Source organism: Neofelis nebulosa, chromosome 2 (assembly GCF_028018385.1).
Source record: "Neofelis nebulosa isolate mNeoNeb1 chromosome 2, mNeoNeb1.pri, whole genome shotgun sequence".
NCBI classification, from domain to species: domain Eukaryota; kingdom Metazoa; phylum Chordata; class Mammalia; order Carnivora; family Felidae; genus Neofelis; species Neofelis nebulosa.
Window position 1 is genome coordinate 79,986,262 of NC_080783.1, and position 16,857 is coordinate 80,003,118.

The 16,857-nt window shown below is 35.0% G+C and overlaps 2 protein-coding genes across 29 annotated transcripts in view; one reads left to right on the plus strand and one right to left on the minus strand.

The window, feature by feature from the left end:
- The window catches only part of NEB (nebulin), a 215,022-nt gene extending 214,083 nt beyond the window's left edge, over positions 1-939 (plus strand). For all 23 annotated transcript variants that reach the window (XM_058715306.1, XM_058715281.1, XM_058715284.1 and 20 more), the window contains one exon: positions 159-939. In XM_058715306.1, coding sequence (XP_058571289.1) covers positions 159-332 — 174 coding nt within the window. In that variant the 3' untranslated portion in view covers positions 333-939. The remainder of the gene's footprint in view (positions 1-158) is intronic.
- An 8,119-nt stretch (positions 940-9,058) lies between these two features.
- RIF1 (replication timing regulatory factor 1) overlaps positions 9,059-16,857 on the minus strand; it is a 74,592-nt gene continuing 66,793 nt past the window's right edge. For 5 of the 6 annotated variants that reach the window (XM_058715309.1, XM_058715310.1, XM_058715307.1 and 2 more), the window contains 2 exons: positions 15,848-15,956; positions 9,059-15,371 (listed from right to left, as the gene is read on the minus strand). In XM_058715309.1, the coding sequence (XP_058571292.1) occupies positions 15,157-15,371; positions 15,848-15,956 (324 nt within the window). In that variant the 3' untranslated portion in view covers positions 9,059-15,156. The remainder of the gene's footprint in view (positions 15,372-15,847; positions 15,957-16,857) is intronic. The other variant, XR_009257532.1, reaches the window with a different exon arrangement.

The following is a 16,857-nucleotide window of genomic DNA, read 5'->3' on the forward strand; positions in this document are numbered from 1 at the left end:
TCTGCCCCTCCCCCGTTCATGCTCTGTCTCTCTCTGTCCCAAAAATAAATTAAAAAAAAAACAAAAACAACTAGGTGTTTAGGGTACTTGTTGCAAATCTAATATGTATTTTTTTTTTTTTTTTTTTTTTTTTTACCTTTTTTCATCTTCACAAATAGAAAATCTTCCGCGCCATGTACGACTATATGGCTGCTGATGCAGATGAGGTGTCCTTCAGAGACGGAGATGCTATTGTAAATGTTCAGGCGATTGATGAAGGTTGGATGTATGGCACTGTGCAGAGGACCGGCAGGACCGGCATGCTGCCAGCCAACTACGTGGAGGCTATTTAAGCATTTCAAGTATCGCACCTGTCTAGAGGACCTGCAGAACCTCTAGTCAGTATTTCCGTTCAGACACTCCAGTGTTACTCAAGCTGCCTAATGATCTTTTTGTGTCAACATGACTAATAGTTATACCATCCCTTAATTTGTTTCTATATGAACTTCAGTAATTCTTCAAGGAAAACAAATGTTAATATCACCAATCTGTTCAATTATTAAACTAGATTTACTTCATTATTTTCTGGACTTGGATATAAAACTTAAGAGACAACATTAAACCCATAGGTTCATTATTTTTAAAACTGTCATTAGCAAATTTTCCATAGGATTTTTAAATAAGTTTAACTATAGAATAGGCATTTTAAAAGTCTATGCAATGTTATTGCTGTTATCAACCCAGAGTCTTTCTCCATTATGAAAATGTTTAACATTTACTACCAGGATTCTGAACATGTTAAACACATTTAGGAAAAAATGGCAGAAATACTCCCCTTTTCTTGCTTACCGAATGCTGATGCTTTTAATTCTATTCCAGTTCTGAAGTTATAAAGGTGACAGTTGATATAAACTGTTGATAAGCTAGTAACTAATAAAGTCTATAATTCTGCAATAAACACCACTGATGTAATGACTTATTTTTTAATAGTTTTAAGATCTACAAATAAAAAATTTCAATAAAGCAAATCCATTACATTAGACTTCACCAAAAAAAAAAAAAACTTTAAAAAATGTACTGTTAAAAATGCACAAGCATAGGCTTTCTCAGATCTATACTGTGTTCAGTAAGCTTCCCTTATGGCTCAGCTGATAACATTTTAGAAATAGCTATGGGATCAGCAGGTGACAACCAGGAACTCAGTGGCACAGCAAGTCCCACCACTACTATTTCCCGTTGACCTGCCCCCTCCAATATGCCCTTGGCAATCTCGGAAAAGGGGGCAGGAAATTTATTTGAAGAAATAAAAGCTGAAAACGTCCCAAACCTAAGGAAGGAAATAAAATTCAGATCCAGGAGGCACAGAAGTCTCAACAAAATCAACGTCATGGAGTTCCATACCAAAAAACAGTAATTAAAATGGCAAAATTACTAACCGAGATTTTAAAAGCAACAAAATAAAAAGTTACTTACAAGAGTAACTCCATAAGGCTATCAGGGGATTTTTCAGTTGAAACTCCACAGGCCAGAAAGGAGTGGCATGACATAATTCAAACTGCTGAGAGATAAGCACCTGCAGCCAAGAATATTCTATCCAGCAAGGTTATTCAGAATAGGAGAGAGTTTCAAAACAAAAGTAATTCATGATCACGAAATCAGTCCTACAAGACATATTAAAGGGGACTCTTTGGAAAGGAAAGGCCATAATATAAGAAAAGTTGGAAGCACAAAAGCAGTAAAACTAAGCATAAAAATCAGTCAAGAAATTCATAATGTAAAGTATGACACCATTATACCCAAAATGTCGGGGAGGGGAGGGGAAGAACCAAAGAACGGGTTCAAACTTAACGGTCAACTTAACATAGACTGCTAGGTACAAAAGACATGTTATATGTAAACTTAATGGTAACCACAAATCAAAAACCAGTAATAGATACACAAAAAATAAAGAGAAAGGAATCCAGGGGTACCTGGGTGCCTCAGTTGGTTGAGTGTCTGCCTTTACCTCAGTTCATGATCTCACAGTTCGTGAGTTTGAGCCTGCACTGGGCTCACTGCTGTCAGCAAAGAGCCTGCTTCAGATCCTCTGTTCCCCTCTCTCTTCCCCTCCCCTGCTTGCGCTCTCTCTCAAAAATAAACCTTTAAAAAAGAGAGAAAGGAGTCCAACTACATCACTAAAGAAAGGCAGCAAACCATGAGAGAAGGAAACAGGAGAAGACTGGAACAGAGAAGAACTACAAAACAACCATAAAACAAGTAACAAAAAAGCAATTAAGTACATACCTACCAATAATTACTTTGAATGTAAATGGAGTAAATGTTCCAATCTAAAGACATAAAGTGATGATGGAATGGATAAAAAAGCAAGATCCATCTTGATGCTGCCTATATGCAAATGGAAGTGAAAAGAAAGCTGAGGTAGCAATACTTACGTAGGACAAAAAACACTAAAACAAAGACAAAGAAGGACACTATATAATCATAAAAGGGACAATCCAACAAAAAGATATACCAATTGGGGGCACCTTTGAGCCTCATGTTGGGTGTAGAGATTACTTACATAAATAAACTTTTTAAAAAAAAGATACAACAATTGTAAATTGGGGAGTAGCCAAATACATAAAGCAGCTAATAAAAGACATAAAGGAATTGACAGTAATACAGTAATAGTAGGGGACTTAAACATCCCACTTACATCAATGGATAGATCATCCAAACAAAATCAACAAGGAAACAGTGACTCTGTATGAGACAATGGACCAGATCGATCTAACAGATATATTCAGAACAGTCTATCCTAAAACAGAAGACACATTCTATCCTAAAACAGAACACACATTCAAGTGCACATGAACATTCTCTAGAATAGATCACATATTAGGCCACAAAACAAGTCTCAACAAATTCAAAAGATCAAAATATTACCATGCATCTTCTCCTACTGCAGCACTATGAAACTATAAATCAACCATAAGAAAAAAATCTGGAAAAAACACAAATACATAGAGGTTAAATAACATGCTACTAAACAATGAATGCATCAACCAAGAAATCAAAGAGAAAAAAAATTACATAGATACAAAGGAAAATGAAAACACAAGGGTCCAAAATCTTTAGGACACAGCAAAAGCTGTTCTAAGAAGTTTATAGCAATATAGGCTTATCTCAAGTAGCAAGAAAAATCTCAAATGAACAATCAATCTAACCTTACACCTAAAGGAGCTAGAAAAGAAAGAACAAATAAAACCCCAAACCAGGAGAAAGAAAGAAATAATAAAGATTGGAGGAGAAATAAAACAGAAATTAAGAAGATAGAACAGATTACTGAAACCAGGAGCTGGCACTTTGAAAAGATTAACAAAATTGGTAAACCTTTAGTCAGATCCATCAACAAAAAAACAGGACTCAAAAGCAGAAATTAAATAGGAGAAATAACCAACACCACAAAAATACAAAGGATTATAAGAGAATATTATGAAAAATTATATGCCAACAAATTGGACAACCTAGAAGATTTGGATAAATTATTAGAAACATATAACCTCCCAATGCTGAATCAGGAAGAAACAGAAAACTTGAAAACTTGAAAAGACTTATCACCAGCAATGAAATTTAATCAGTAATTTAAAAAGATCCCAAGAAACAAAAGTCTAGGACTACATGGTTTCACAGGTGAATTCTACCAAACATTTTGAAGGTTAGGTTAATACCTATTCTTCTCAAACTATTCCAAAAAGAGAAAGAAACTTCCAGGTTCATTCTATGAGGCCAGCATTACCCTGATTCCAAAACCAGATAGACACTGAAAGCAAAAATAAAAAGACTACAGGCCAATATCCCTGATGAACACAGATGCAAAAAGCCTCAACAAAATATTACCAAACCAAATCAAATAATACATTAAAAAAATCACTGGGGCGCCTGGGTGGCTCAGTGGGTTAAGCGTCCGACTTCGGCTCAGGTCATGATCTCACGGTTCGTGAGTTTGAGCCCCGCATCTGGTTCTGTGCTGACAGCTCAGAGCCTGGAGCCTGCTTCGGATTCTGTGTCTCCCTCTCTCTCTGCCCCTCCCCTGTTCATGCTCTGTCTCTCTCTGTCTCAAAAATAAATAAAACATTAAAAAAAAAAAATTAAATCATTTACCACGATCAAGTGGGATTTATTCATGGAATACAAGGGTGGTTAAATATTCACAAGTCAATCAACATGACATATTACATCAAGAGGATATTTTATTTATTTTTGAAGGAGAGACAGCGTGTGAGCAGGGGAGGGGCAGAGAGAAAGACACACACACAGAATCCAAAGCAGGATCCAGGCTCTGAGCTGTCAGCACAGAACCTGACACGGGGCTTGAACTCATGAGCTATGAGATCATGACCTGAGCCAAAGTTGGACGCCCAACAGACTGAGCCACCCAGACGCCCTCACATGATCATTTCAACAGATGAAGAAAAAGCATCTGACAAAGTACAGCATTCATTCATGATAAAAACCCTCAACAAAATAAAGGAAACATACCTCAACATAATAAAGACCATATCTGAAAAACCCACAGCGTATATCATACTCAATGGTGAAAAACTGAGAGTGTTTCCCCTAATGTCAGGAATAAGACAAGGATGTCCACTCTCACCACCTTCATTCAACATAGTACTAGAAGTCATAGCCACAGCAATCAAAGAAGAGAAAGAAATAAAGGGCATCCAAATTGGCAAGGAAGAAGTAAAACTTCAACTATCTGGAGAGGACATGAATACTATACATAGAAAGCCCTAAAGACTCCACCAAAAAACTTCCAGAACTGCTAAATGAATTCAGTAAGGTTGCAGTATACAAAATTAATATACAGTAATCCATTGTATTTCTATACACTAATAATGAGGTACAAACAGAAATTAAGGAAACACTCCCATTTACAATTGCACAAAATAATAAACTACCTAGGAATAAACTTCACACAAGGGAGGTGAAAGACCAGTAGTCCAAAATGTATGAAACACTGATGAAAGAAATTGAAGACAACACAAAAATATGGAGAGATATTCCATGCACATGGATTGGAAGAACAAATGTTAAAATGTCCATGCTATCCATAGCAATTTACAGTTAATGCAATCCCTATCAAAATCCCAACACCATTTTTCACAGAAGTAGAATAATCTTAGAATTTGTATGGAACCACAAAAGATCCTAAACAGCCAAAGCAATATTGGAAAAGAATAAAACTGAAGGTAGCACAATCTCTGATATCAAAATATACACAGAGCTGTAGTTAACAAAACAGTATGGCACTGGCACAAAACAGACACACAGATCAATGGAAGAGGATAGAAAGCCCATAAACAAACGCACAATTATATATGACCCATTAATCTTTGACAAAAGAGGCAAGACTATGCAATGAGAAAAAGATGGTCTCTTCAACACATGGTGTTGGGTAACTAGACAGTTACATGCAGAGGAATACAAGTGGACCACTTTCTTACACCATACCAAAAAAAAAAATAAAAAACCAAAATGGATTAAAGGACTAAATGTGAGATGTGAAGCAAACTCCTAGAACAGAGCACACACAGTAATATCTCTGACATTGACCATTGCAGCATTTTTCTAGATATGTCTCCTGTGGCAAGGGAAACAAAAGCAAAAATAAACTATCAGGACTACATCAAAATAAAAAGCTTCTGCACAGGAAAGGCAGCAACAACAGAACTAAAAAAAACCAGCCTACTGAATAGGAGAGATACCTGCAAATGACATATCTGATAAAGGGCTAATGCCCAAAATATATCAAGAATTTATACAATACCAAAGAAAACCAATCCAAATGAAAATAGGAAGACGTGAACAGATGTATCTCCAAAGAAGACACAGATGGCCAACAGACACATGAAAAAATGCTCAACATCACAGATCATCAGGGAAATGCAAATCAAAACTACCATGAGAAGGGCACCTGGGTGGCTCAGTCAGTTGAGTGCCCAATTCTTGATTTTGGCTCAGGTCATGATCTCAGGGTCATGGGTCTGAACCTCCTGTTGGGCTGCACACAGCATGAAGCCTGCTTAAGATCTTCACTCTCTCCCTCTGCCCTCTCTCCCTCTCCAAAATTAAATATAATTAAGTAAATAACTACAATGAGAGATCACCTCACACCTCTCAGAATGACTACAATCAAAAACACAAGAAACAATAAACATTGGCAAGGATGTGGAGGAAAAGGAACCCCTGTACACTGTTGGTGGGAAATCAAACTATTGTAGCCAAAGTGTTGTGGAAAACAGTGTGGAGGTTCCTCAAAACATTAAAAATAGAACTACTCTATGATCCAGTATTTACACTACTGGGTACTTATCCAAAGAATATGAAAATGCTAATTTGAAAAGTGCATCTCTATTTAATGCAGCATTATTTACAGTAGCAAAATTATGGAAGAGTCCAACTGTCCATTGGTAGATGAATGGATAAAGCAGATATGGTGTGTGTGTGTGTGTATGTATATATATATACATATATGGATCTAGAGGGTAAAATGCTAAGTGAAGTCAGAGAAAGACAAATACTGTATGATTTCATTCATATGTGGAATTTAAGACACAAAACTAACAAAGATAAAAGAAAAATTAAAAAAAAAGACTTAACTATAGAGAACTCATGGTTAGCAGAAGGGAGGTTGGTTGGGGAAATGCATGAAATAAGTAAAAGGGATTAAGGGTCCATTTATCATGATTAGCACCAAGTAATGTACAGAATTGTTAAATCACTATATTATTCACCTGAAACTAACATAACACTATGTTAACTATACTGTAATTAAAAGCTAAAAAAAACTTCATATAACTTACTTTCAATACCAACTTATTTGCTTAATAATACAACTTGCTTCCTTGTTTTTGCACTGCATGGTGTTGGGGGAGCACCATGGAAAATGGTGTCTACGCAGGGAGCTCATGGAAAATGAGGAAGCTTTATTTTTTTTTTAATATTCACTTATTTTTGAGACAGAGCAAGACAAAGAGCTAGGAGAGGGGCAGAGAGAGAATCTCTAGTGGACTCTGTGTGCTGTGTCTAGCGGACAGCACAGAGCCCAATGTGGGACTTGATCTCACAAACCTTGAGATTATGAACTGAGCTGAAATCAAGAGTCAGATGCTTAACCAACTGAGCCACCCAGGCACCCCATACAATGAGGAAGCTTTAAACATGAGTAGTCTCCCTCTGGCTCCTCCACTTAGGGGAAATGTGGCCTGAGAAGGGCTAACTACAATGAAAAGTAGGCAGTTGGCCTCCCCTGATATACAAATATATATCCTTAAACACTAATTTAAATTTTGAAATAGGTAATAAATTCACTACAGCAAAGCTAAAAGTTAAACTTATAAAAAAGTAAATAGCTATGGGATCGAATCCTAACTGCAGGGTATCTTTCTAATCCACAGCCGTGGGCTGACAGCACATGCGAAAGGCGTTCAACTGCTGTCCCAAAGCTTCTTGTCTCTTGAGGAAACCCACAGTAGGCACACACTAGTAGAGTGAACACCAGTGCAGAGTGCACACATGTGGAAATGATCAGAGATCACACTGCATGCAGGGGTTTGAGTGATGAGCCAGAGACAGTTGGTGTCCTCATGAAACTTAAGAGTCCTGTGAAAAAAGCAGGCCATGCCTTAAAAGTGTAATGGTGGGCAAGACAGCCACTCTCTCCTCCCATCTTCAATCTTCATTTTAACTGGGATAAAATCCAGGTTAAATGACAGCAATACCATTGTGCATGGTTTTCCAACTTCCAGAACAAAGTATAGGCTGTCTCAGTTATAATAAATGTTTTAGTTCTGAAATTTCACTTTTTAAGACTGCCAAAGCACACTTTGCAGTTGCTATTAAACAGACAATTTTAACCTAACTCTAGGGCTTTTATTTAAAAGCTTGGAAAATTTTCAACATATACAAAAGTAGAGAATCCAACTATACTCACTTCCTAGCCTCAAAAGTTTTCCATTCATGACTAATCTTGTTCTGTCTCTACCCTACCAATGCCCTCCTTCCATTACCTTAAAGTGAATCCTATTAATCACATCTTAAAACAATCACAATGGATACACCTTAAAACAGACAATCCACATCCAGGGTTCAAACTTTCCTGCTCATCCAACTTTCTATTTCTAGCCTCCTGTTTGAAAGGCTAGACCCCCATTTTTGTCAGTACAGTGATACCAGGGAAGTCCTTTGTACAGACACCTACAAATTACACAAATGTGAAGACCTAAGGCTGCAAAGATCCTCAGTGACTAGCTGTTCATACCATCTTCAAGAGACTATAATAAAGACAGGAACTGATGAATGAAGTTATACTGGAGTCACACAGTTCCCCTGATAACCAGTGCTCATGGTACTATTATTCAGGGCTACTCTTGTGAAATTCACGTTATGGGTTCTTCAGGTTTCCACAACTCCTAACCCCTAGTGCCTCAGAATGTGACCTTATTTATGACTAGGGTCCCTGCAAAAGTCAGTAGTTAAAATGAAGTGAGCTCAGAACCAACAGAACTGATGTCTATAAAAGAAGTCTGGACAAATACACACGCATGGAGACACCAGGTGAAGATGAAAGTGGAGATCAGAGCAAAGCTATCTACATGCCAATCCAAATATTGCTAGGAAAGCACCAGAAGCTAGAGAAGCACGGAGGTCTTCCTCACAGCCCTTAGAAAAAACCAAAAAAACCAACCCTGCCAACAACTGGTCTCAAGGCTTCGAGCTTCCAGAACTGTGAGACAATAAATTTCTGTTGTTTAAGCCACTCCGTTTGTGACTCTGTTATAGCAGCCATAGTAAACTAATACAGTATTTTTCAGTATCATTAAGTCTATTCAATTTTAATATAGATATGTTATCTAGAAGTGTGAAACCTATAAAACTAGGACAAGAAAAAGAACCTCTTCTAAGGCTATGATAGGCCATAAAATATGAATAGCTCATGTGTTTCTGGAGGGACAGTGTTCACTTTATGTATGTTGATTATGCTAATCTTATGAATTTCAAAGCAAAAACAAAACAAAAACAGTGCCAGAATTGCTTAGTTTTTATAGTTTTATTTCAGATTAAAGTGCATTTCTTTAAAAATGTTTCAATATCCAGTTTCAATTGGCAAGTGATAACAGCTCTCAATAGATCATGAAAAGTTTTATGGTGGATAAGACAGAGATTCTCCCTCCTTGAATCCGATCATAATGAACCTGAAAATAAACTTTTAATATTGGTCTACCTGCTTCAAACACTGTATAAAGCATTATACAAATAATACTGACTACATCCTTATTTCCCAAATACTAGTGCAGTTAATTGAGTGATGAACAGGTACTTCTGTGAAATTTCAACTTAAGTCATTTGACTTATCAAATATAAATATTTTCAATGTAAAACTAAGTTCTCTTCGAGTTTATCAAGTGGTGGGAACAAAAATTATCATAGGCTAATAAATGACTGATTTGGCTTCTTTCAGTCTAAGTGCATTTAGTCAAGTCTATCCACAGGAGGTAGTGTTAAGATAGATTGAAAGCATTAATTCCTCACCAACACAGAAAGCAAACTCCCTAAACTCCCAATTTATTTCACAGGAATGACAGAACCACTGAATGTCAGATGCCTTTCCCTCACATCAATGCCCCTCAACATCCATGGAAAACATAGAACTATAATTTGAGTTTAAATAGGAGGGAAAAAGTATACATAAAAAGTACCAGTACCTCCTAGTATATATGTATTTGAGCAATATTGTTAAGATATAAGTGGAATCAGGAGAACACATTTTTGTAAAATCTAAGTAACAACAATAAATTAAGGATTTAAAGAAGCAAGATCCCCGTTTTGCCATTTAGAAGCAAATGACCAAATGGACTTACGTGCCACATATGAACAAACATACCCTTTGTACCAGGGAACAGTAAACTTTATGCAAAAGGGCCAAATATGTGAACATTAGGTGTTAATAGGCCATACAGTCTGTCACATTACTCCAATCTGCTGTTGCAGCAGGAAGGCAGCCAAAGACAGTATGTAGATAAACATGGCTGTGTCCCAATAAAACCTTATTACTGGCACTGAAATTTTAATTTCATCTTTCATGTGTCACAAAATATTACTTTTTTCTTTTCCAACCTTTTAGAAAATGTACAAACTATTCCTACCTCTCAGGAAGTATAAAAAACAGGTGGCAGGCTATAGTTTTTTGACCTGTTCATAAAAACTTACTAGGTTAGGACTGACATCTTTCAGTTTCTACACTCAAATTCTTTGTTAATTTCATTCTTCTTTTAGAAAATTCCCATTCTACAAAAATAAAAATTTCTTTAGATATCTAATTACTCAATTATCAAAACAGCTATTACACAATATTCCATTTTCCATTCCATGACTTTATTTTGAAAGTGAACTTCCTAGTTATACCCAATTTATTCATTTAAGGAATGATTCTGCCTATTGTTGGAAGTCGTTTTATCTACTGTTTTGGGGGGCAGAATATTAGATAACGTATATATATATTTTAAGATTTTATGTTTAAGTTATCTGTACACCCAACATAGGGCTCGAACCCACAACCCTGAGCTCAGGAGTTGCATGCTCTACCAGTGACCGAGCCAGATGAGTAACCCATAAATAATGTAGATCTCAAACAATTATTCAGGGTATTTATTAGTACCAGTTCTGGTACTATGTGTATAGGATATAAGATAACTACCAGCTATTTTCAAAGTATATAGGACTGTTCCTATACTAAAAGGCTATATACTTCTCTTATTCCATGTGATATCAATTTAAAATATTGCCTTCAATCTTATACTCTCAGGTAAAGGGAGAGATTATCTTTTCTTCTAATGGTATACTTCAAGAAAGTAAGCATTTAGAGCTTGGCACTTCATGTTTGGTTTTAAATATTCTTTGGTATTTAAAGAAAAAAATGGTTAAGACCATGTTATAAAATTTAACATTCTATTAAAGAACTGAGTGAATACTCAATTCTACTCTTAAATATCTAAGGATCTTCAAATCCTCGTGACTCAGATTTTAATACATACTTTCAAAAAGCAATATACAGGGGCACCTGGGTGGCTCAGTTAAGTGTCTGACTTTGGCTTAGGTCACAATCTCAGAGTTCATGAGTTTGAGCCCCATATCGGGCTCTGTGCTGACAGAGCCTGGAGCCTACTTTGGATTCTGTGTGTGTCTCTCTCTGCCCTTCCCTGCTTGTGCTCTCTCTCTCTCTCAAAAATAAATGAACATTTAAAAAAAATTAAAAAAAAAAAAAGCAATATACAAAGGCTGGCATATAACAGACATTATCATCAACTGGACCATTGCAAACCAAAGCCTAGATTTATTTTACAGATTAAAAAAAAAAAAAAATCAACAAATTTTGATACATCAATTTTAAAAACCCATTACCTAACTTCTGGCTACATTTTCTTAAGTGCTCTGAAGGAGTGCAATCCACACAAAAAGCATTTAAAATATGTTAGGGAAACACAACATAATGCCCAGAGAAACTCATTTTTTGGGAAAAATTATTTGTTTTTCAAACACCATTTTAAGATGACACAAACTGTCAACAATGTAATGGCAAAGTAACCAGAAGTCTTTAGTAAAATGACAACTCACATCTTTTAGGACTTATTTTGGTACTGCTAACTTTACTGCCAAGTTAATCTTAATTAGGGGTAGTCTGTTTTCAATGTTTATTAGTAAAATATGAAGCCCCATAACTTAGAAGGCAAGATTTAGAGACTAAATACATTCCTAATATTTGAAATTTTACTTTTATATTAGAAAAATGAGAAAATAATCCACATACACTAATGAAAAAGGTTCAAATCGTCTAATCTGCTTAGTAAGGTTCTTTACAATATGAAATATAGAACTGCCTACTTAAAAACATAAATCTCTCCAATACCGTAAATCTTCCATATTTAAAAAAGGCTCCAAATGAGGCAAAATTCTACCTTTAACTCTTGAAAAAACTTTGAACTTTAATTTGAAGGCTTCAAGACCAGTCTGTACCCCCAAACATAAATCTGAAAAAAAATTATTTTAAAAAATACTAATCTTTATCTTTTGTAGCAACAATTCCTGGGATTTAAACCTGCTTGAGTTATTATCACCTAATTCGCAGCCTGAAGCATCTTAGGCCTACCCACAGACATGAGCATTTGTATGGATCATGTGGAAATTTTTGGCCATGAACTATCAGGCCTCAAGCCCAGAACTGCTGAATCATAATCTGCATTTTCATACATACAGGCCAAATTTGAGAAGCACTGTTAAAAGTCAAAACTTTAATGTTTGTATACAATGTACATAACCTTTCTGATGGCTTAGGAATAAAACAGACATGGGTTGTGCTGTTGAGCAAACAGCTCTCTCCCTTCCACCAAAATCGTAATATTTTCAATAGCTGCTATTTTATGACCTCCTAGCCCAGCTGCAAAGTATCTCCCTGAAAATCAATAACAAAGAATGTTAAGAGGGAAACTAGGCCCTTCTTACTGGGTTGTAAAGTCAAGTTGGAAAAGAATGGCATTAAGGGAAAATGTGACCCCTCTGACTCACATTTTCTGTTAAATTCCAAGAAAGGTTTTCTAAATGGCACTTATTTTTAATTATTTTAATTAAAAAATTTTTTAATTTTTTAGAAAAATGCTAATTGTAAATTTTACACACACACACACACACACACACAGACCCACCCCTCTCCCATTTTCCCCCTAATTTTGTTTCTTGCCCTGCCACTTTTATTTTAGGCAAAACATAATCCAAATTGCTTGACATTTTTATGGTTCTTAAAATATAACAGAATCCCTGACTACTTTCAAGGTGTAAAACCCGATTCATCTTAGACAATATGGAATTAGAACAAAAGCTCCATACCATTCAACAATGGCTTTCAAACTTGTTCAAATGTCACAGCATTTTGAGAATGGGCTCACTGCAATGCTGAAAATTTAAATCCACTATACAAAGTCCATTTGGAACATAAATTGTACTATGCTTCTGCAAGCAACCAGATTCTTTTCATAAATGCATAAAATAAGAAATCACATTTAGATTCTCTTACTAATATTTGCCATTTGTTTTATTAACCCTTAGAAAATAGCTGGAAAACTGATGTTATTTTAATAGTGAAACAACACACTGAAACTGATCAAGGAGTGTTAATACTTTTTGCTATTCAGGAATCATTCAGGGGAAAATGTGCAGAAACATTTAAGGCAAGAATATTAAAATTAAGGTGCCTCAAATATACACTTACAACTATATCAGGAATGAAGATTTAGAAAGCTGGTTTCTGCCTTCAAAAAACATTTTAAAATACATCCTTGTGCAACTGTAACATTTGAAAATTAATAGCTGTGCTTGTATCAAATTCAGCGATTTAAGTAAATGATAATCATTTTAGTCACATTTTCTGCTATACTGTTCATGTTCCCTAGAACTCATTTCACCAACCAGTTAACACAAACATTAAGACACAGTAAGAAATAAGCCAATTTTAACTCTCCAAACAAACACATACACACACACACCTTCTTACATCTGTTAACTAAAAAAACTTACGTGCCTCTTTACTATAAAAAGAAGAGAGACGATATAAACTACTATTTTATAATTATGAAATTGACACCAACTTTGCTGGCTGACTGGTGGTCCCCTTCTGAGTATTATAAGAATTAACTAGACACAAGGATTAAACTTGCTGTAACTTGCTGAATAATGTGTGCCTTTTCAATCTGGTTAAGTTCTGAATAAAGGATGAAACTGAGGTCACTCACTCATTCTATTCAGAGAGCAAATGAGATATTCTCACTGTGAAGAGACGAAACAAATGTGGGAAGTCAGGCACTAATACTAGGTGGTAAAATTTACAAACGTTTTAATTATATACACCCTATTCTTTTAAACTATGCAAAACATACATATTTCAAAAGAACAATTTCAAATTTCTTCCAAGTTTGCTTTAGGTATAGGTGAAAAGAGCAGATAAAGTCTAGATTTCTTATAGTCCAAGTTGTAACAAAAATAGTCATACTAACTCTCCACTAAAAAGAAATGTGATGAAGCACGTTTTCTAGTGGTGGACACCCTCCTTCCAAAAAAAAAAAACAAAAACAGTATAGGTATGAATAGCAAAGTTCTTATGTAACACTTTCTCATTTCTATAACTCATTCTGGTTACTTTAGAAAATAAACTCATGTTTTCACTAAGACTACTAAGTACAAAACTATTTGTATTTGTAGATACAGAATCCTACAATCATCTGCAGCAAGCCCACAAATCACTTCTAACTGTCCATACTGATCTCTCAGAATTTAATATATACAAAATAGGTTTCTATTAAACAAAGGTATTCACAAGTAGCTGCAGGAAAATTCATGCCATTAACAAAGGCTGAAATTTATAAATTAAAAACATTTAAATCTATACATAATGTACAAATAGTCATGCATTTTAAAATGAATGGGGTAGGTCTCCAACGACTAAATTTTCACCAATGCTGTTGCACAAATATTTGCTAATGCAAATGAATGGAATTTTAGTAAATTCAGCTTTAATATATTAACCCCAAAAGTTGCAACTTTTGGTATTTTTTTTGAAATGTGTCCAAAATTGACATCTGCGAAAAAACATTTCAATTCTTCTGCATCTCCTTTGAGGTGTTCTACAAAGAACAAATTTCTTAAACCTCAGGCACAACAAATATAAATTAAAAAAAAAAAAAAAAAGTATAAACAGTTTTACCAGTTCAGCAAAAATTCAAATAGAAATGTTCAATTTTACTTAAAATAACGTATTTTACATGAACATTTCATCAGAATATACAGGAGTTTAAGACGTGTAAAATAAAATGCTTTTGTTTCTAGTTTTTGCTTTTCAGGTTTCAGCAAGGTATTTAAATTTTTCAAAAAGCTATGCATAGCAGCCAAGAAAATGTTGTATGAACAAAAATTTTACATATGAACTTACAAACTGAACTTACGTAATAAGTCACAGCCCTTCAGGGTTTGAAATATCAACTTTGCAAACAGTCAGACTGAAACTGTGCTGTATTTCAGAACTTATTTTATGAATCAAAAAAATCCAGTGATGTTAAAAAAAACAACCTTCAATTTTCTCTTAAGATACTAAATGGAATTTTCATGGGCTGGTGACCTCCAGCGTGACTGCAAATTTTTTATTATTGAGTTTGCCATGCTACCAAGTTTCTCATGCATTTCAAACAGCTGGCTTCCTGAATAATTATGGAGATCTTCTGAATCCAGTTGAACAGCAAGTGCACTAATCTGTGCCATAAGATTTTTAGGTAATGAAGTTTCTAAAGCAACAGGATCAATTAAATCTAAAAAGAAAAAGAAAAAAAGCACAATTTATCCGAGATAAAAATTAAGTTGTATATATCTCTTTTTACGTTAATACAAAGTTTAAGTACCTAGGATTTAAGTTGGGAGTGCAGGCTATATCCCTGCTCCTCAAAAGGAAAAGGCCAACAGAAATATCTACCATAGTTTGTTCTGTGCCATTAAAGAAATGGTCAGGCAATTTCATTTTTATTAGCAGCGTAACTGAAACACAATGTTTACTTTATATCCCTATTTAAGACCTTGATGGAATAGCAATTAACAATTAGATAAAAACAACTAGGCATACTTGAAGTCAAATCAGTTGCTTTCTCATGCACCTGGCCACTAGCACAACAACAACACAAAAACTGGTCAAATTAACAGAGCATGGTCAAATTAAAACTAGAACCATAACAGTATTTCTTCAAGTTAGCTGATCCTATAAATAAAATTGTCCCACTTTGTTAAAATATACCTGAGGCAAGTCTTTCTTCATCAGAAGGGAGAGATTTAGTTTGTATTCCATTTATTGTTTTTTCAGAAATATCAAAAACTGGTATCTCTTCTAGTCCACGAGACTTTACCTTGATTATACATTCAGGCCAGTAAAAAAAAAAACAAAATCAACAAATTGGAAAGTTGTTTTTAAAACGACTAAAAAACACTAAAGCTGGAAAAAAATCTGACATAGTATGTTTCCCAGCCTATCACATGACTATTAACTTAGCTAATAATACTGCTAAGAAACTATGTTTTACTAACGACACAAAAAACAGGATTACAAAGTGTTTTCTCAAAGAGCTGATTAGGAATTCATATTTTCTAATGGACTTAAGAGAAATCCATGATAGCCAAGAAAATTACATTATATTTCCCAAGTTTAGAAGCATGGGAAAAGAAAACCCAAGGAAGAGATTTCTAAACTTTAAATAACATACAGAATTTATATGAATATTTTATATTTTCATACAATAGAATATTATTTAGCCATAAAGAAGAATGAAATACTGATACATGTGAACTTTGAAAACATTATGCTCAAGGAAGCCAGTCACAAAAGACCACAGGTTTCATGAACCCAGTTTTGTGAAATGCCCACAACAGGCAAGTCTATAGAGAAAAAAAATCAGTTGGGGGGGGGGGGGGGGTGAGAATGAGGAGTGATTGCTAAGGGCTACACAGGATTTCATTCTGGGGAGGTAATACATGCTCTAAAATTAGATCATGGTGACAACTGTGTAACTCTGTGAATATACTAAAAATCAATTGTGTGGTCTGGATGGGCCTTACAGTATATCAATGTATTTCAATAAAACCACTTTTAAAAAATGTTAATTTTCAGAGACAAATCCCAGGACCCACAGACCACTGAGTATACTTCAGACACTGAGCTCCTGATCTTTGAGACTGAAAATTACTAATATAGTCTTTGTGTTTTTTTTTTTAACAGGTTTTTAAAGATCACAAATAATCTTTCAATCAAAG